The sequence below is a fragment of the Martes martes genome (genome assembly GCF_963455335.1).
Source record: "Martes martes genome assembly, chromosome: 13".
Classification (NCBI taxonomy): Eukaryota; Metazoa; Chordata; class Mammalia; order Carnivora; family Mustelidae; genus Martes; species Martes martes.
Genome location: NC_137901.1, coordinates 86,225,523 through 86,242,822, shown reverse-complemented (window position 1 = coordinate 86,242,822; position 17,300 = coordinate 86,225,523). Strand labels below are relative to the sequence as shown.

Genomic DNA, 17,300 nt, shown 5'->3' with positions numbered 1-17,300 from the left:
CCCCCCCAGCCGGTCCCCCGCTCCCGGCCCCACGCACGCGGAGCCGCGGTCGTCAGAACAGCCTTTAATCCCGCGCGCTACAGGGACATCTCCCGCAGCGCCTCCTCGGCCGAGCGGTACTGGTTCAGCTGCACCTGCACCTCCACCGTCAGCGCCTGCGGCTGGTAGTCGCCGTCGTCCATGTGAACCGCAGGCTTATTCTTCTCTGAGAAATAAAAACACGCGTGTGTGAGGCCCGAGAGACGTGCCGGCTGCCCCTCGGCCGCCCTGGACCGGCAGAGCCGTCCTCCGAGCCCAGGGGCAGCGCGGTTTGCGAGCCCGAGATCCCAGCCCCTTCACCGCAGGGAGGAGCAGTGGGATCACCCGTCATCAGACCATTATCTAACGGGCGCAGCTGTGCGAGCTGCGGGGCGAGCCGCTGCCCGGCCCGGGAGCACCTGGAAGAACACTCACCGCGGCTGTTCCGACGTGACTATTTGGCAGATATTTTCTAAACAGCGCATGAAGTCTGGCATTTCACGGAAGCCAACGGAACGCACTTTGATAAATTTATAACATTTGAGCTTTCCAGTAGAAATTAGTATTTTGAAATACTGTATCTACCACCATGAACGTAACAGTTTCCCAGTCCTCAAAGACTCTTCTAATGATATGGGTGCCGAACGTGATTTTTGGATGATGTATAATGAAATGTGTCAACAGTTGAAAGATCTGCATCACTCAGTGAACCAGTATTTTACAAATAACCAATGCCTGATGTTACAGCTTGTGCCCTTCAAAATGCAATGGAAAAAAAAAAAGGCAATGCAGACCAATGGATGGATTTTAACATAACTGACTACAAAAAAATGCATCCATATAGATTGTTTTGACTCTGCAACAGCCTTTAAAAAACTACTAGTTGTCAAATTTGACATACTATTAGAGAAAAATATCATTATTTGAAAGCCTATTAAAATATTCCCTTTTCCAGTTACACACCCATGAGACTGGGTTTTCTCCATCCACTTCAAACACTGCAACACAAGAGATTAACAGCAGATGCAGCTATTTCAATGCAACTGTCAATGAAGCCAGACAATAAAAGGATTTACAAAAGTGTAAAAAAAAAAAATTAAGACCATCTTAACCCTGCGGCTTGATCAGAAATCGTATGTCCATATCTGCATGGGTCCTTCCTGAGGTCCATCAGTGTATGTCCTTTGTTCTTTTTCAAAGTTGTTTTGGCTATTCTAGGTCCTCTGAATTTCCATATTCAGGTGATACGACACCACTTCACATAGAAATAAATAGGAGCCTTATGGCGATACACTTCCATTTCCTTCCTTACTCCCACCCTTCGTCTCTTTGCTGTCATTATACATTCTGCTGGTGTTATAAGCACTGAAATGTATCTTTTCATTAAACAATTAACAATCATTTAAACATAGCTAAATAATAAGAAAGGAGTCTTTATATTTAACCACAGTTAGCGTTTCCAGGGCTCTTGAATTCTTTGTGCAGATTCGATCACTCTAGTATTTTCTTCCGCTTACAGGACTTCTTTGAACATTTCTTGTAATAGAAGTATGCTGGTGATACATTCTTTCAGCATTTCTATGTCTAGGAAAGTGCTCAGTTCACATTTGTTTTTGGAAGATATTTTTGTTGGGCAAAGAATTTTAAGTTGACAGTTATTTTTCTTTGAGTGTTTAAGAATTCTTTCACTGTCTTCTGTTCGGCATTTTCCTGATGATAAGACTGCTGTTGTCTTTAATCTTTGTTCCTCTGTCTTTATCAGTGATTTTATTATTGTGTAGCTTGGTTTAGTTTTCTTCATGCTTCTTGAGTTTTGAGTTCACTGAACTTTTTGGATTGGTGTATTTATAATTTCCATCTAACTTGGAAATAGTTTAGCAATTACTTCTTCAGATATGCTTTCTGCCTACCCCTCTCTCCTTTAGGGACTCCAACTGGATGGACATCAGTTCCTTTTGAATTTGTCTCAAAACAATGATGCTCTGTTAATTTTTTTCCAGCCATTTTTCTGAGTTTAATTGTGGGTAGTTTCTACCGCTTCCAGTTTACTAATCTTTTTTTCTGAATTATCTAATATGCCATTAATCCCAATGAATGTATTTCTAATGGGACATGGTTGCTTTCATCCCTAAAAGTTTAGTTTGTAGTCCATATTGTTACATACCACCATCTTCCCTTTAGCTTCTTAGATATATAGAACGTAATTATAATAACTGCTTTAATGTCCTTGTCTCCTGATTCTAACACATATGTCATTTCTGAGTCAGTTATGGTTGATCAATTCTCCTTATATATTAAATTTTTTTTTTGCATGTGTGGTAGGTTTTTTTGCTGGATGGTAGATGTGAATTTTACCTTGGGTACTTTTTTCTTTTTTAAGATTTTACTTATTTTGGAAAGAGAGAGAGAGCATGTGAGCTGGGGGGAGGGGCAGAGGGAAAGGGAGAAAGAAAATCTTAAGCAGACTTCACGCTGAGCACAGAGCACAGAGTGGGGCTCTGTCTCATGATCCTGAGGACCATGACCTGAGCTGAAATCAAGAGTCTGATGCCTAACAAACTGAGCTACCCAGGCGCCCCAACTTGGGTGGTAGTTTTGTATTCCTTTCAGTATCTTTGAATTGTGCTTTAGGACATGGTTAAATGTGATCCTTCCGGGTCTTGTCCCCTCCTGCTCAAATTTTGTAGTGGTCCCCGGGGTGCGGAGCTCAACCCTTTCCTCTTCTCTGTCAACATAAGTGCGCATATCTTCGTGGTTTTAAATACCACCTATGAACTGATTCATTGAGTCAATCCATGTTGATAGCCTACTACGCCGGGGACCGGGGGCTCTAGGACTTTAAAGAATGCAGGCGCAGACCCCCACCCCAAACACACCCCCGTAGTTTCACTGTCGTGGACAAGATAAAAATAAAACAATCACGTAGGCTTGTATCTCTATCGTTTGCACGGTGCTGGTTACTATAGATGAGAACACCGGATTCAGGATGCCTGAGCGGCTCAGTTGATTCCAAATCTGCCTTCGGCTCCGGTCCTGGGATCAAGTCGCTCATCGGGCTCCTTGCTCAGTGGGGAGCTGCTTCGGCCCTCGGCCTGCTGCTCCCCCAGCTTATGCTCTCTCTCTCTCTCTGACAAACACATAAAATTCTAAAAAACCCCAAAAAACCAAAACAACAACAACAATGACGACAAAAGCCACCAGATGCTATGAAGAAAACAGGGAGCCCAGGCTGACCCGGAGGCTCAGCCTCCCTGAAGAAGGTGCCCGAAGCTGAGATCCGACGGATGACGCAGCTGAGTAAATTCCGGGCAGAGCTCGCAGGCCTCACAGAACATGGGCATTCGGACTTTGGGAGGCAGCCAGCAGGAGGTCATGGAAGAAATTCCAACAGGGGAGTGACTCGGCGGGACTGTGGGGGGCCTGGCGGAGTGGCCGCGTGGGAGGAAGGCCGTGCAGCGAGGCGGCCGTGGGGGCTGGCTGGTGTGGAGGCAGACGAGATGGACAAGGCACCGGGGGACAAGGGACAGGAGAGGGACAGGCTTCTCGGGCGCTCCGCACGCTTCGGGTTCCCGGGTGCAAAACCCAGCCCAGCCGCGGGTGCAGCTTCGCAGGCCCCCCGCAGAGCCTCTCCCGAGGCCCCCGCCTCCCCCCCCCCAGTCACTCTCGGACGCATCCCGTCCACACCGCCTCTGCCGCCCACTTCCAGGCCGGGCCCTCAGCATTTCTTGCTTTTACGTTGTTGTTGTATTAGGTGAACTTCCTTTCATTGAGATAAAATCCTCATCATATTCAACATTCTAACTATTTTTAAGTGTACAGGTCTGTGGGTTTTAGTATGTTCACCACGCTGTTCGACCATTCCCATGATGTAATTCCAGAACATTCCGTCCCCCCCGCATGGAAACCCTGTACCCATTAGAATCACTCCCCTTCCTCTCCCACAGGCCCCACTGGTCTACTTTCCGTCCCTGTGGACTCGTCTGTCCTGGGACACTTCACATGGACGGACTCACACCCCGACTGGCCCTCTGGCTTCTTTCCCTCGCCGTCTCCTTGTCAAGGTTCCTCTGGCGATACCCGGGCCGAGCTCTGTTCCTTTGTGCTGCTGAGGAATCCCCATCGTGTGGAAATGCCACGTCCTGCCGCGGCTTTCACCCACGGATGGGCCCTGGCCATGTCCCCTTTCCGGCTGTCGGGGACGGTGCCGCTCTGGCCTGGCCTGGCCCCGCGGCCGCCTCCCAGCCGGGCCCCGTCTCCCGGGGCTCCTTCCGCGCCAACTGCTTCTTTCTGCAGCTCCAGTCCAAAGCTCCCCTCTCCCAGACACTTCGGTGACTGCCCCCTCTTCCGGGACCAAACCCAGACTCCGAGGTGGGCAAAGACGGCCAATGACCTGGAACAGGCCCCAGACTGCCAAGCCCGAAGGACCCCGGGCCAGGCCCAACTCAGCCCCCTCCCCCACCTCGCCTGCCTCCTACCCCAGGTCTCCTCTCCGGCCCCTGGCCCGATCCACAGCTGGCCGCTCCTGTCTCAGGGACGCAGGAAAGATGGGGGGTTGGGTCCTTAGGGTGGGCAGGGCCCTCCCGCTGCCCAGAAGACAGGATTCTCGGTCCTTCCATTTCTTTGGCCCCAAATCAGGCTGCTCCTTCCCCAGGTCCCGCTATGGTCTGAGAGTTTGTGTCTCTGCAAAATTTACATGCTGGAAATCCTAACCCCCAGAAGTGACGGTATTAGGGGAGCCCTGGGAGGTGACAAGGTCATGAGGGTAGAGCCTGGAATGGGAACAGGATCCTTACAAAAGAAGCTCCAGAGAGTCCCTGCACCCCCCACCCCCACCACGTGAGGACGCATCGAGAAGGGGCTGCCACGAAGTGGGCCCTTACCTAGCGACGCTGGCGCCTTGGTCTTGGATTTCCTTGCCTCCGGAGCTGCCAGAAATAAATGTCTGTTGTTTCTTAGCCCCCCCGGCTGTGGCCCGTGATCACATGGGACAGACTAAGGTCCTCAGGAAACATTCCCCGCTCTCCGCTGCCATCATTAGTTCTTACCTTTTTTAGCTTTCTTGTTCTTGTTCTTCTTTGCATCCTGAGAGAAAGAACGGGAGAGGCTTATTGGAGTTGGGGGACGCTGGGGAGGGGGGGCTGCAGATTCCCCCCGTGGCCCAGGGAGGAGCGGGCCTGACCTGCCCCCTGGCCAAGATCCTCACACCCGGGAGGGCGGCTCGCTGCTCGGGTTCCAGCAAGCTGGGAGCTGGGCGCAGCTGCAGGCGGAGGTGGAGGCCCTCCCCCTCCTCCTCTTCCTCCTCTTCCTCCTCCTCCTCCTCCCCTTCTTCCTCCTCCTCCTCCTCCTCCTCCTCCTCCTCCTCCTCCCCGTGCCTCCCAGGGGCCTGCCAACACGGGGCCTTCCAGAGGAGGTTGAGAGGCTCAGAGGCCCGCATAGCCCTTCCCGGCCCAGCGCTGTTTCGGTGGGGAGGGGTGTGGCAGGAGCCCCCCCTACCCTGAGAGCGATCAGGTTGTCAGTTTCCAAGGTGCGGATCACCCCGAAGTTGCACACTTCGGACACCAGTGGCTCCCCCACCAGCAGGGGCTCCAAGGCCACCAAGCCGCTGCCCAGCACCCGCAGGATGGGCGGGTCCTGCCGGAGCTCCTTAGGAAGCTCCTTCTTCTTGGACGCCTTCTGCTCCTGGGGGAGAGTGGACGGGGAGAGTGGACGGGGCCCGGCAGGGACAGTGCCCAGAGCGCCCCCGGCCACCACGACCGCCCCGGGCACCGGGCAGCCCAGTGGTACCTTCGGCACCGTCTCTTTCTCCGCTTTCCCAGCCTTGTCCTTCTGGTCCTTCCCCTTCTTGTCTTTGTCCTTCTGCCCCTTCTTGTCTTCCTCCCCTTTTCCGCTCTTGGTAGACAACACGGCGTCAACAGGTGGAGGGGCTGGAGGCCAGGAGAGAATCTGGAGACAGCGAGGTGCCCACGAGTGAAGGAGGCCAGCGCGGGGCTGGCCGGGATCTTGCTGGAAAGGCGCCGAGACCTCGCCAACAAGGCAGCAGGGCCCCAGGACGCCCTGACAGAAGATCGGAGGAGGGGACAAGGGGACCGACGCACGGAGCACGGGAACCCCGTCACCCACCTTCTCCTCCACGATGGTCACGGTGGTCCCTGCCAGCAGGAAGGCCTTGAGGGGCACCAGATCCCGGAGCGTGTGATGCATCTCGTAGTGGCAGGGGATGACGTCAGTCCAGGGCTTGCGGACGGTGCTGAAGAGAACCGTCCTGGGGGGCGGGGGCAGAGGAAGATGGGGTGCCGTCCGCCGGGAGGCCAGACACACGGCATTACTGCCCGATGCCATGTATAGGAAGGTCTAAGAGAGGCACACGAGTTAATGGTGTTTGTTGAGCTGACAGTGACCCTTGGAAGGAGGGAAGGGCATAAGGAACCTTCGGAGGTTCTGGTCTGTTGTTTCTTGTCAAGGGCAGTGGTTCCCTGAGCCTCATCACTTGGCCACAAGGTGGCTTCTTCTGTATATGTGGGTTACATTTGAATTATTTGTTTGTTTTTTTTTTTTAAATAATAGGTCTGTGTGTCCACAGCCACATGCGGAATCAGCACATTTCAAACCGAGACACAGAATAGGAGTTCACTTTTTGAGAAAAAAAATTATAGGTGTAGGGGCACCTGTGTGGCTCAGTGGGTTAAAGCCGCTGCCTTCGGCTCGGGTCATGATCCCAGCATCCTGGGATCGAGCCCCGCATGGGGCTCTCTGCTCAGCGGGGAGCCTGCTTCCTCCCTTCTCTCTCTGCCTGCCTCTCTGCCTACTTGTGATCTGTCTGTCAAATAAATAAATAAAATCTTTAAAAAAAAATTATAGGTGTATATAGGTTCATATATATGAGTGTGTAAGAAAAAACAGGGATCTCTACGCACAAAACCATTCAGAGTAATTCCCTCTGGGGCGCCCGGGTGGCTCAGTCGGGAGAGTATGGGGGCTCTCGATCTTGGGGGTCCTAAGCTCAAGCCCCACATGGGATGTAGAGCCTTCTTAAATAAATAAATAAATAAATAAGAATAATTCATTCTATGGAATGAGTTCAATGGATACAGAAGAAGAAACCTTTATTTTCTAACTGACATGATTTTTTTTTAAAAAGCAGAATCATTTGTGGTTCTTACTTTTTTGTTGCCATTTCCCAAAATTCAATAACCACCACCACCACAAGGCTGTCAGCTGGGGTTTACTGGGGAGCCTGGCTAGGGGCTGGCTGGGGGCTCCCCCTCTTCTGACAGCTGGAGTAGCCGCCTCCGTCACTGTCACCCACAGGAACTCAGCCAAACAGCCCAGGGCAGCTCCCCCATACTCTCCACAAGCCTGTATCATTTACCTTCAGTGGAGGTTTTAAGTCATTAAAAAAAAAAAAAAAAAAAAACTTTTAGCTTCAAGAGAAACCAGCTTTCCCAATTCCTTGAAGGCATCGGCTGCAAAATCTGTGGGGGCGAAGGCTCGGTTCATTAGAACTCAGCCACAGATTCTGTTTTCTGAGCTCTGGTCGTCAGAAGAAACAGATAGCAATGCCAGCTGATAGCAGGAAGTTTGTTAAAAGCGAAAACAAAAACCCCAAACCAGGCTCCATGTTTTGCAATGACTTAAAAATCAGTTTAATGGAGCTTCCAGACTAAATAACAAGTGATTCCAAGTTCTTGTGAAATTCTTCATCACCAAAGAAGATTCTTTATCAAATAAGACAAAACACCTGATACGCAAAAAAAACAACCCCAAAACACGTGATAGGCACGACGCCCACGTGGTGGGCCTTCGGCGGGTGGGAAAGAACCCGCGACTCAGATCCACACCACGGGTCAGAAGCCAGAGTAAATCCCGGATGAATGGAGAAGCCGGACTGGGAAGGTCTTCAACTCCGAGGGCGGGGGGAGGGCTGCCCCCTCTCTCACCTGTGCGCGGACTGAAGCCAGCCCCGCATTCCCAGCACCTGGCGGTTCGGGGAAAGAAGGTGCAGCTGCGTCCGGGGAGGGGGGAGGACTCCCAGGGCCTGGAACACTGAACCCCGCCGCACCTGCGCGGCCAGAGGCCCAGAGGGTCCCCAGGGGCTGCAGTGACCGCTCTGCTGTCGGGTCGGGAAGGGGCGCGGACCGAGATCGCGGGACCCCGCCCCCCCGCCCCGGGCCCTACTCCCGCTTGGCCTCCGTCCTTACCCCGGGGAGGGGCAGAGCCGGGGATCTATTCGCGGCCGCAGCTTGGCCAGCTCCTCCGCGGAGTCGGTCACCCTGGGCAAGTGCCCGGAGCCGTCCGAGGCCCCCGATTCCTCCAGCTCTCCCGACTGGCTGGACAGCCCGGACTCCGGGGAGTCTTCCGCCTCCCCGAAGAGCTCTTCAGGGATGTCCTCGCCCAGCTGTTCGGTGCTGGGCGAGGGCTTGACGATCTGCGGGAGAGACCCAGACCCCGGGGGGCGCTGTGCGCGGGCTTCTCCTCGCGCCTGTGCGGGAGCAGGTGTCTGCGCTGCGGTGAACTTGAAGCCCTAACAAACGCGCGGGCTCGGGCAGGAAGTTTTTTTTAAAATGCCCGTCTTGCCACTTCTGAGAGGTCCGTGTTGGGAGTCGGAGCAGTAACAGTTTCTGCAGGAGTTCGGGTGTGCCCCGTCTCTCCTGGTTGGAGGACACCCTCGGGTCTGCTTTTGACGGGGAGGACGATGGGAGACTAGGGGAGAGGCGCGGGGTGGGGGACAGCCAGGCTGGTTGTAAATGTTGCTTGTATTTCAAGGGCAAAGGAAGGAGGTGAGCACAGGTGAGTAACTCGAGCTGCAAGAAAGGCACTGAATAGAGCCGCTTCCCTTCTGAGTAGAGTGTGAACCGGAAAGTTCTGAGTAAAGGGGTTTTCTGGGCCCCAAGAAGCGGTTCTGCCTCACAGGAGACCCCGTGAAGCCAAGGGCAGCGCGCGTCCCCCAATTCCCAGGGCAGCGCGCGGGGCACACACCTCAGCCAGCACGCCACCGTGCGCGCTTCTTTCTCCTTCTTCATCTTCCACAAAGTCGTAGGTCACGTAATAGCTGTATGAGATAAAAGGGCCTTGAGGCCCCGGTTCTGGGTCCAGGATAGAGGTGTCCAGAACGCCCTTGACATTTCCAATAGTCACCACAAGCTGGGCCTCACGGGCCAAGAGGTCTGCGAGGGGAAGGGGCAGAGGTGAGCGGGTCGGCAGGGGAGGGCAGGCCCAGCCCGGTCCCTGCATTATTCTCCCCTCCTCCCCGGTTGAGCCTCGTGGTTTGCAGACTTGGGTTCAAGTCCCAGTTCTGCCGAGTTCAAACAGTGATTTGAAGATACCCCTCTTAAGCCTTGTTTTCCGGATTCATGTAACAGGAATGACAGTAGCTGCTTTACAGGATGCTTACAGATAACGACTCGATGTTACCTTAGCACAGCCTGGCACACAAAACCGGAAGCTATGATTACCAAACTCCATCGCCCTGACCTTGAGAAGGCCCTGATGCAGCTTGTGGTGTGGGCCACAAGGGGGTGATCTCAAGCCACCACAAGAGTACAGAAATGGATTGACAGAATGCTTCCTGTTGGCCTGGGATGGCTTCAGCCTCCTTACCACTTGTCCCCAAATCCCACTCACAGGGACTAAAAATCTGGGAGAGAACTCTGATCAAGAAGGTGAGCCACCCCTGACTAACTGGGGAGCTGTAGGGATAGGCCACCCAGTCCCATGGTGGACCGGCGAGCAGAGGCTTGGGGGCGGGGGGTCCGGTGCCAGCCACTCCCCAGTCTGCCCATCGGCTCCCTCACCTCCACTATGGCTGAGCCCCCGGAACTGATGCTTCTCACTGGGAGACACGGTGATGTCGTCCAGCACGCAGAGCCGGGACAGGCTGTCGATGGTAAAGCCTCGGTAGTAGGGCACCAGGGCCAGAGGGTTCCCCTGGAGCACAAGCACCCGCAGGTGCGGGAGGGTGCTGAGGCTGGCAATCAGGCCCTGCAGGTCTGTCAGGTCGTTGAAGCTCAGGTCCAGGGAGACGAGGTTGGGCCTAGAAGGGGAGCAGGACCATCCGGGAGTCCCGAGGCAGGGTGAGTGCAGGGATGGGGACAGGCAGCTGTGGTCCGGCGCCAGGCCTGCCCTGCTTGACAGCCCCCAGCGCCCCGTGTCCAGAACAGACAGGCCCACGCTGAGGGCAGGAGGGGAGCCTCGGAGGGCGGGAGAAGGACCTCTTGGTTCTACTGCCCCTCCCCCACCCCTCTCCATGACACTCCCATCCTCACTGTAACAGAGATGGCCTTGGTCACATCCTGCTTGCAATCACTTCCATTTACACAGATCTCTTCTTCTCAGGGGCACTCTTGGTACCGCCCATAGATGCTGATACAACACCGTGCATCTAGAATGTTCTCAACAAAGACTGACACTGGCAAGGAAGACAGAAGGAAGCCACGTGGGGAGAAGCCATGGGCAGAGGGAAAAGAGGCCAGTAAATATGGGGACCTGAGAAGAGGGTGCGTGAAACTTGACGGGTCCAGATGCAGGAGGACACCTTCCAAAGCCCGACTGACTCGTGGTTGGGGGAAGCCTTGTGATGCAGGACTTGGGGGCACATGAGAGAAGAATGCCAGTGAGGACGAAGAAGGCGCCCTCCATCCCAGTCTGGCAGAAAGGGCCAGGAAGGGGGGCACGGGTGCTCTTCCCACACACAAACAAGAAAGCAAACAGGTGCCAGGTCTGAGGACAGCAGTAAGAGGGCAGGACACTTCGGCAGCACATCACAGCCTCTGGTCTCCAGCAGACAGAACTCAGGTCCCTCCCGCCTCCTCCCGCCCCCTCCCGCCCTGCCTTCCTGGCCTGGACAGCCCGAGACGCAAGGCTGGCTAGCCAGTCAACAGGAAATACCCAAGAAGAACATCTCTTGGGGGCCAGCACATGAACCAATGTCAGCCTTCAAGAAGACGGGGAAGACATCAGCAAAACAGATCCATGAACAGGGTACCCTCCTTTGAATTTCAAGGCAGTGAAAGACAGAGGTCTCACGTGCGTATTTTTATGAAATTCACACTTGGCATGAACCAGGTTACCTCGGTTTAGAGGAGGTATGTTTTCCAAATAAAGAACCCGAACACAGGGTACTCGGGCCATGGTATGAGTCTACAGACTTTGGGTGGTTACAGCTGGTGTGGGGGAGCTCCTGGCCTCTCGTGGGTGGAGGCCAGGGGTGCCACTCGACTTCCTACAGCGCAGGAGACAGCCCCACAACCGACCGTTGCCCACTCCCATGTCGGCAGCGCCCGAGCTGAGCAGCCCTGTCCTAAAAGCGTCAAAGCAAAAGGTCTGACCCACTCCCGCCACGCGCTGTTCCCTTTCCCTGGGCTTCGGTGGGAATTTTTGCTTATTCAGTCGGAGACACGAATCCTAGGTCTGGAGCTGGTGGCCAACCAGCAGTTATAGAAAAGAATAAGGCAAAAAGGGAAAAAAAGAAAGAAAACAAAGAGCAAAGCTGAGTTCTTCAAGGTGCGACCCAAACCTAAGGCTTAAACCCTTCTCTCTCTTTCTGTCCAGGGCTCTGGAGTTACCAGTAGTCTGCGGTGACATAGCGACTTTCCAAGGGGCCCAGAAGCTTGTTGTGACCCAACCCCAAGTGCTGGAGATGTGGGGGCGGGCGAGTGCACAGACACTCCACGCTGCTGATCTTGTTGCCGTAGAGCTCCAGCACCTGGGGGGGGGGTGCAGAAAGGACGGTACCCGTGACCTCCAGTCTGTCCTTCCTTCCAGCCTTCCTCCCTCCCACTCTGAGAAACTGCAGGGTGGGCCCAGAAAGTACTCATACCCTGCCGCCCTGTGCCCGCCTAGGCTCCCTTTAAAATATGGGGAAACGGGTGACTGGGTGGCTCAGCCGGTTAAGCGTCTGCCTTCAGCCCAGGTCGTGATCCCAGGGTCCTGGGATCGAGCCCCGCATGGGGCTCCCTGCTCGGCGGGCAGCCTGCTTCTCCCTCTTCCTCTTTCCTCTCATTCTCTCTTGCTCACTCTCTCAAAATAAATTAAGAAATTAAATAAAATATGGGGAACAACTATTTAAGTTTCTTTTCCTTTTGTGAAGGAAATGTCAAAATTTGGCATGGGAGGTGATGGTGGTGTGGATGGGGACAGGCGTAGCATTTAGGCAACTGCTCATCCCACGGCAGCCTGTCTCTTGGAGAGCCAGAGGGTCCCAGGCTGGAGAAAGGACTCATGTGGAGGATAACAGCGCATTCTTGGATTTCTGCTCCGAAGCCTCATCTGGTTTCTCCCTAAGCCTGGCACTGAGCCACATTTCTGAGTCCCTTCTGCCACAAGATCTACAAATTTCCACATTTAATTTAAAATTGAGACCACAGGGGCGCCTGGGTGGCTCAGTGGGTTAAGCCTCTGCCTTCGGCTCAGGTCATGGTCTCAGGGTCCTAGGATCGAGCCCCGCATCGGGCTCTCTGCTCAGCGGGAAGTCTGCTTCCCCCTCTCTCTTTCTCTGCCTGCCTCTCTGCCTACTTGTGATCTCTCTCTCTCTGTGTCAAATAAATAAATAAATAAAAATCTTTTAAAAATGTGTTTTTTTTTTATTGTGGCAACATACGTACGATTTGCCATTTTCCCTACTTCAGTGGTGCTAAGTGGCACCACTTGTGCAGCCATCACCGCTCCTAGTTCTCAAAGTTTTCATCGCCCCAGACGGCTCTGTCCCCATCACAGTGGGTCCCCCGTCCTATACCACAGTGACTCCCCATCACTCTCACCCCTGCCCTAGTAACCTCTGCTCTACTTTCGATGCCTGTGGATTTGCCTCTTTCAGATATTTCATGCAAGTGGAACCCCCCAATATGTGACCTTTGGGGTCTGGCCTCTTTCACTGGGCATCATGTTTTCAGTTTCCTCCATGCTGTGTCATACATCAATCCTTTTTATGACTGAGCAACACCCCACGGTACGGAGAGACCACATTTCGTTGAGCCACTCATCTGTGGATGGATGTTTGGGTTGGCCCCACTTTCGGCTGCAAGAATCCCAGTCCCTGCCTTCAATTCTTTGGGGCATATGCCTAGAGATGGCATTGTTGGGTCACATGGAAATTCTACTTCTTTTGAGGAATCTGGCCTCCCTCTCCAAAGCCTGGGGCTGGCCCTTGGCATACAGCCGCACTGGCCGAACCTTCAGGCGGCAGGACAAGGCAGGGGCAGGGTCTCTGGGCTGTGCCGGCACAAAGACGCCACAGGGAGCCTGGGCTCCTTTACCTTGAGCGTTGGGGGCAGGTTGATGGCGTCTATCTCCTTGATCTGATTGGCACTCAGTACCAACTCTTCAAGTTTCAGAAATTTCAGGAGACCTTTATCCACCAGGCTCACCTGGAAGGGAAGATCAGGAAGCTAAGACCTCTCCTGGGCGAGGCAGTTGTGGAACAGAAATGGGGTCCACGGGGGACAGCAACAGGTGGCCACGTCCCCTCCTGAGTCACCTCGCACCTGCCAACCCTCTTCCTCCCCTAACCGACCACCCTAGCCGCTCTCCCGGCCATCCCACCAGGATCCCGGTGCCTCGACCCCAGCCCACCCTGCCCCCTAGAGGTGTTGTCCAACTGTCAGCTCAGTGTCCTGTTGGACTGTGAGCTCCCAAGGGCCGGGATGCCATGTTCTTTGCTGTCTCCCGCTGGGCCTCAGTGAACCCCGAGGCCGTAAGGAACCGCTGATGCGCAGCAGGGTCAGCCCTGAAGTTCAGAGTTCCGTCTGTGGATCTTAGTTATCTGTGGCCTCAAAGACATTAGGGTCCTCCTGGTGACTGTGCCAGTTTGCCCAGGATTGAGGGGTTCCCAGGACACAAAACTTTCAGAGCTGACACCCGCAAGGTCCCGGGCAAATTGGTGGGAATGGCTCCTGCTCCCCATGCCCAGTACTGTGTAAATTCACAGTTTCTCTGGGGGAGGAGAAGCAAAGGGAGGAAGGCTGAGTTTGCAGTTTTGGGGCTCTATTATTTGCTAGAAGCAAAGAAGGCTTTTTCGTAACAGAAAGTGACATACAGTACTATGCCCACCCTCCCTAACCCTGGGCCCCCAAAGTTTAAGTAAAACCAATACAGACACTTTAAAGGTCTGTCCTAGGACCCAGGGGGCCAACCGCAGGGTGCAGCAGAAGTCAGCTATACGAGACACACCTGGATGACCCCCCCCATCCCTGGGGACGGGGGCCGAGGAAAGACACACAACAAATGAGCCGCTGGCCCTCCCTGCTGGAGGGGCTGGTGAAATTAATTTGGGGGGCACAACTACCTTCCCATCCTTCCTCCCACTGAACACTGAGGTCCCACCCTAAGGACTATGCAGTTCTGTCGGGGAACGGCCTCCCCACCAGCAGCTCCCAGCTCTTACCTGCTTGTCCACCACCCGAAGGGACCTGAAGTAGGAGTAGAAGAAGGTGTCTTTGAGCACCAGGGGATTCCGGATGGCCAGTTCCTTCAGAAAATGGTCCTCTGCACTGGAGCCCTCCGGCAGAGCCCAGGGTGAGTTGGGGCTGCGGACCAGGCCCAGGAGCGCCTCTACCGTCTCCTCCCCAGGGTTCCCGGCCTCCTCCTCTCTGGGGACCAGCTCCCTCCATGTTCGCCAAGTTCGAGGAAGAAAGCGTGACTTATTCTGCAGTGGTGCAGGTGGAGAATTTCGCTGCTCAGTGACTCAGCCCTCTCCAGGACTTGAGACGCCCCAAAGAGAGCAGATTGTAACATTCAGGACAACCAGGGACAAAGAGCTTAGACATTTAGATGGTGAGTATGCAATAATTTTGACTGATTATTAGCCCTGGATAGAACTACAGACCGAGAACTACATTCCTGCCTTTAGGAGTTTACTCAAGCTGGGAACCTTGAAGAAGCAGGGGAAAGCAACCAAATGTTTCAGCAAGATTTATGTACTAGAAGCTACGAGGTACCCAAGGTCGTCTGGGGGATGTACTAACCAAGGAAAGGTTTCTGAGGAAGAAGTGGCAAGGCTGGAAAGGTGAATTCTGTATTTACATATCACAGCGGCCCAGAGTTGACTGTCTCCCAGCCCTTCCTCCAGGAGTCCCTTGAGAGACATCAGTGAAACCCAAAAGCACCTCGAGGATGCCAGGCACACACAGTAGGTGTGCAACAAAGTTTGTTGATGAAACAAACAAATCAATTAGTTCCTTGATTAGTGTCTCCGTTTTCTCCTCTATGAGAAGAGGAACACTGACCTCGCCTTAGTGCTTTACCAATGTGGGGGGTGCCGGCTTTCCAGCAAGTGGGAGGGAAATGTTCCAGACCCTCGGGATATTCCTGTGCACCTCTGAGGGGTGGCGGGATGTCACTGTCATGCTGCCCAGCCCCAGCAAGAGCATGGAGCTTATGGGGCAGAGCGGTGTGGGCAGATACACCTGCTCTAGCTCTCAGAGCCAGACTTGCTCCCCAGGGAGAAGCCTCAGAAGGGACGTGTTTCTGGCCTTAGAGACAAGGAGACAGGAAAGGAGGGAGGAAGCTGCTTCTCCCAGCCCCACCAGCCTCGGCAGGCCTCAGGGCAGAGCCGGCTCAGAAACTACCACCCTCTCCACCCCACCCTTCCCTCACCCGCCCCCGCACTCGGCCTGGGGCCTTTCGCTGGGTGTTTTGGAGCACTTGAAGGTTGAGAAGCTCTTTCCCCAGGCAAAAGCTTTTCACCCCGAAAGGGGCCTGGTGTTTCTAACAGGTTGAGAAACCCTAGCCCAGGTCAGCCTGATGTGCTCAGGATGGGGGGTCCTGCCCTCCTCTCTGGTCAGGCGGGCTGGGGGGCGCTCTGGGGGAGCCATCCCGTCTGCCTCTGCAGTGTCCCAGCCCCCATCCCAGGTCAGGCCGCTCCCTAAATGCCCAGATCCAAACCTCCTCCTCAGGCTTCTCCAGATCAGCCATATCCAGCAGCCGGCGGCCCCTAGGGCCCACCCCACCGCCCCTGGTCCGTCCCGTCCGTCCCCCAGACACCCCCCCCCCCGGGTCCCTGGTCCGGCCGCCCCCGCCGGCGCCCGCACCCAGCTGCCAGTGCCACACGGGAACTCGCGCAGACACAAGCGCCTCAGGTGCTCCCGGACCGCCGCGCTCAGGGTCCCGCCCGGCTTCTGCATGGCCGCGCGGCGCGACCCCAGCCGGTTGCTGAGCAACCGCCGGGACACAAACGCGCGCGCGCGCCCCAATCGGGCGCGTGCTCGTCCCAACGGGGCCGCGCGGCCCACGACGCTCCCGAAACCCACGACTGGCGACTGGCGGGTGTCTGCGGACTTTTCCTGACCAGGAATCCGAGACCCTGACTCAGGTGGGGACGACCTGGGTTTTCTCTTCTGACCCATCCGTGCTCGCAGCTGTACAATGGGAAAATAGTCCACTTCCCACCGCAACCAGGGGATTGTAACCTTAAGGCTGTAGCTCCCAGCAGATGCCGAGCGCTTCCCATATGAAAAAAGTGCTGTCGTCCTCATTTGACAGATCTAGAAAAGAGAAATGAGCCGAAGGTCAAACAATCTCAAGATTCTAACCAGTGGATTGCAATGTGGATCCCTTTAACCCCCGAGTCACAGGTTTTAATCACTGCCTGCATATATAACCGTTCTAGTACCAAGATCCCCTTTTAGACTGAAGCAGTCTCATTCATCTCTCCATTTTCAGAGCATCTAGCATCTAGCCTACTGCTGGCCACACAGTAAGGGCTCCTGGGCACAGCTTTGACAAATAAATGGGATAAGATGATTATGGTTCCTATAATTTGGAAATGCAATATCTTTATTGAGATACAATTTATGAACCCCCAAATTCACCCGTTTAAAATGGGCAATTTTGGGGCGCCTGGGTGGCTCAGTGGGTTAAAGCCTCTGCCTTCGGCTCAGGTCATGATCCCAGAGTCATGGGATCGAGCCCCGCATCGGGCTCTCTGCTCAGCGGGGAGCCTGCTTCCCCCCTCTATCTCTGCCTGCCTCTCTGCCTGCTTGTGATCTCTCTCTGTGTCAAATAAATAAATAAAATCTTTAAAAAAAAAAAAAAAAAAAAAAAAAAAAAAAAATGGGCAATTTTGTGATTTTTAGTATATTCACAATGCAACGATATTCATAGTGCAACTAGCACTGTTATCTGATTTTCAGCTTTTTCCTCACCCCAAAGGAAACGTCATTCCCACTAGGCAGTCAATCCCCATTCCCCCATCGGCCCATCCCCTAGGCTTCCTGTCTCTATGGATCTGCTTGGTCTAAGTGTTTCATATTAAATGGAATTATACAATAGTTGTCCTTTTGCGTCTGGCA

The 17,300-nt window shown here is 54.2% G+C and overlaps 1 protein-coding gene across 1 annotated transcript; it reads right to left on the bottom strand.

The window, feature by feature from the left end:
• Window positions 1-77: 77 nt before the first annotated feature.
• Window positions 78-16,133, bottom strand: LRRC43 (leucine rich repeat containing 43; the record flags this gene model as incomplete). Its single annotated transcript, XM_080821640.1, has 12 exons — window positions 78-205; window positions 5,064-5,100; window positions 5,512-5,697; window positions 5,803-5,961; window positions 6,139-6,280; window positions 8,217-8,443; window positions 8,995-9,182; window positions 9,810-10,048; window positions 11,580-11,719; window positions 13,269-13,379; window positions 14,396-14,656; window positions 16,041-16,133. The coding sequence occupies 12 exons, from the start codon at window positions 16,131-16,133 to the stop codon at window positions 78-80; spliced, it is 1,911 nt and encodes a 636-aa protein (XP_080677766.1).
• Window positions 16,134-17,300: the final 1,167 nt, after the last annotated feature.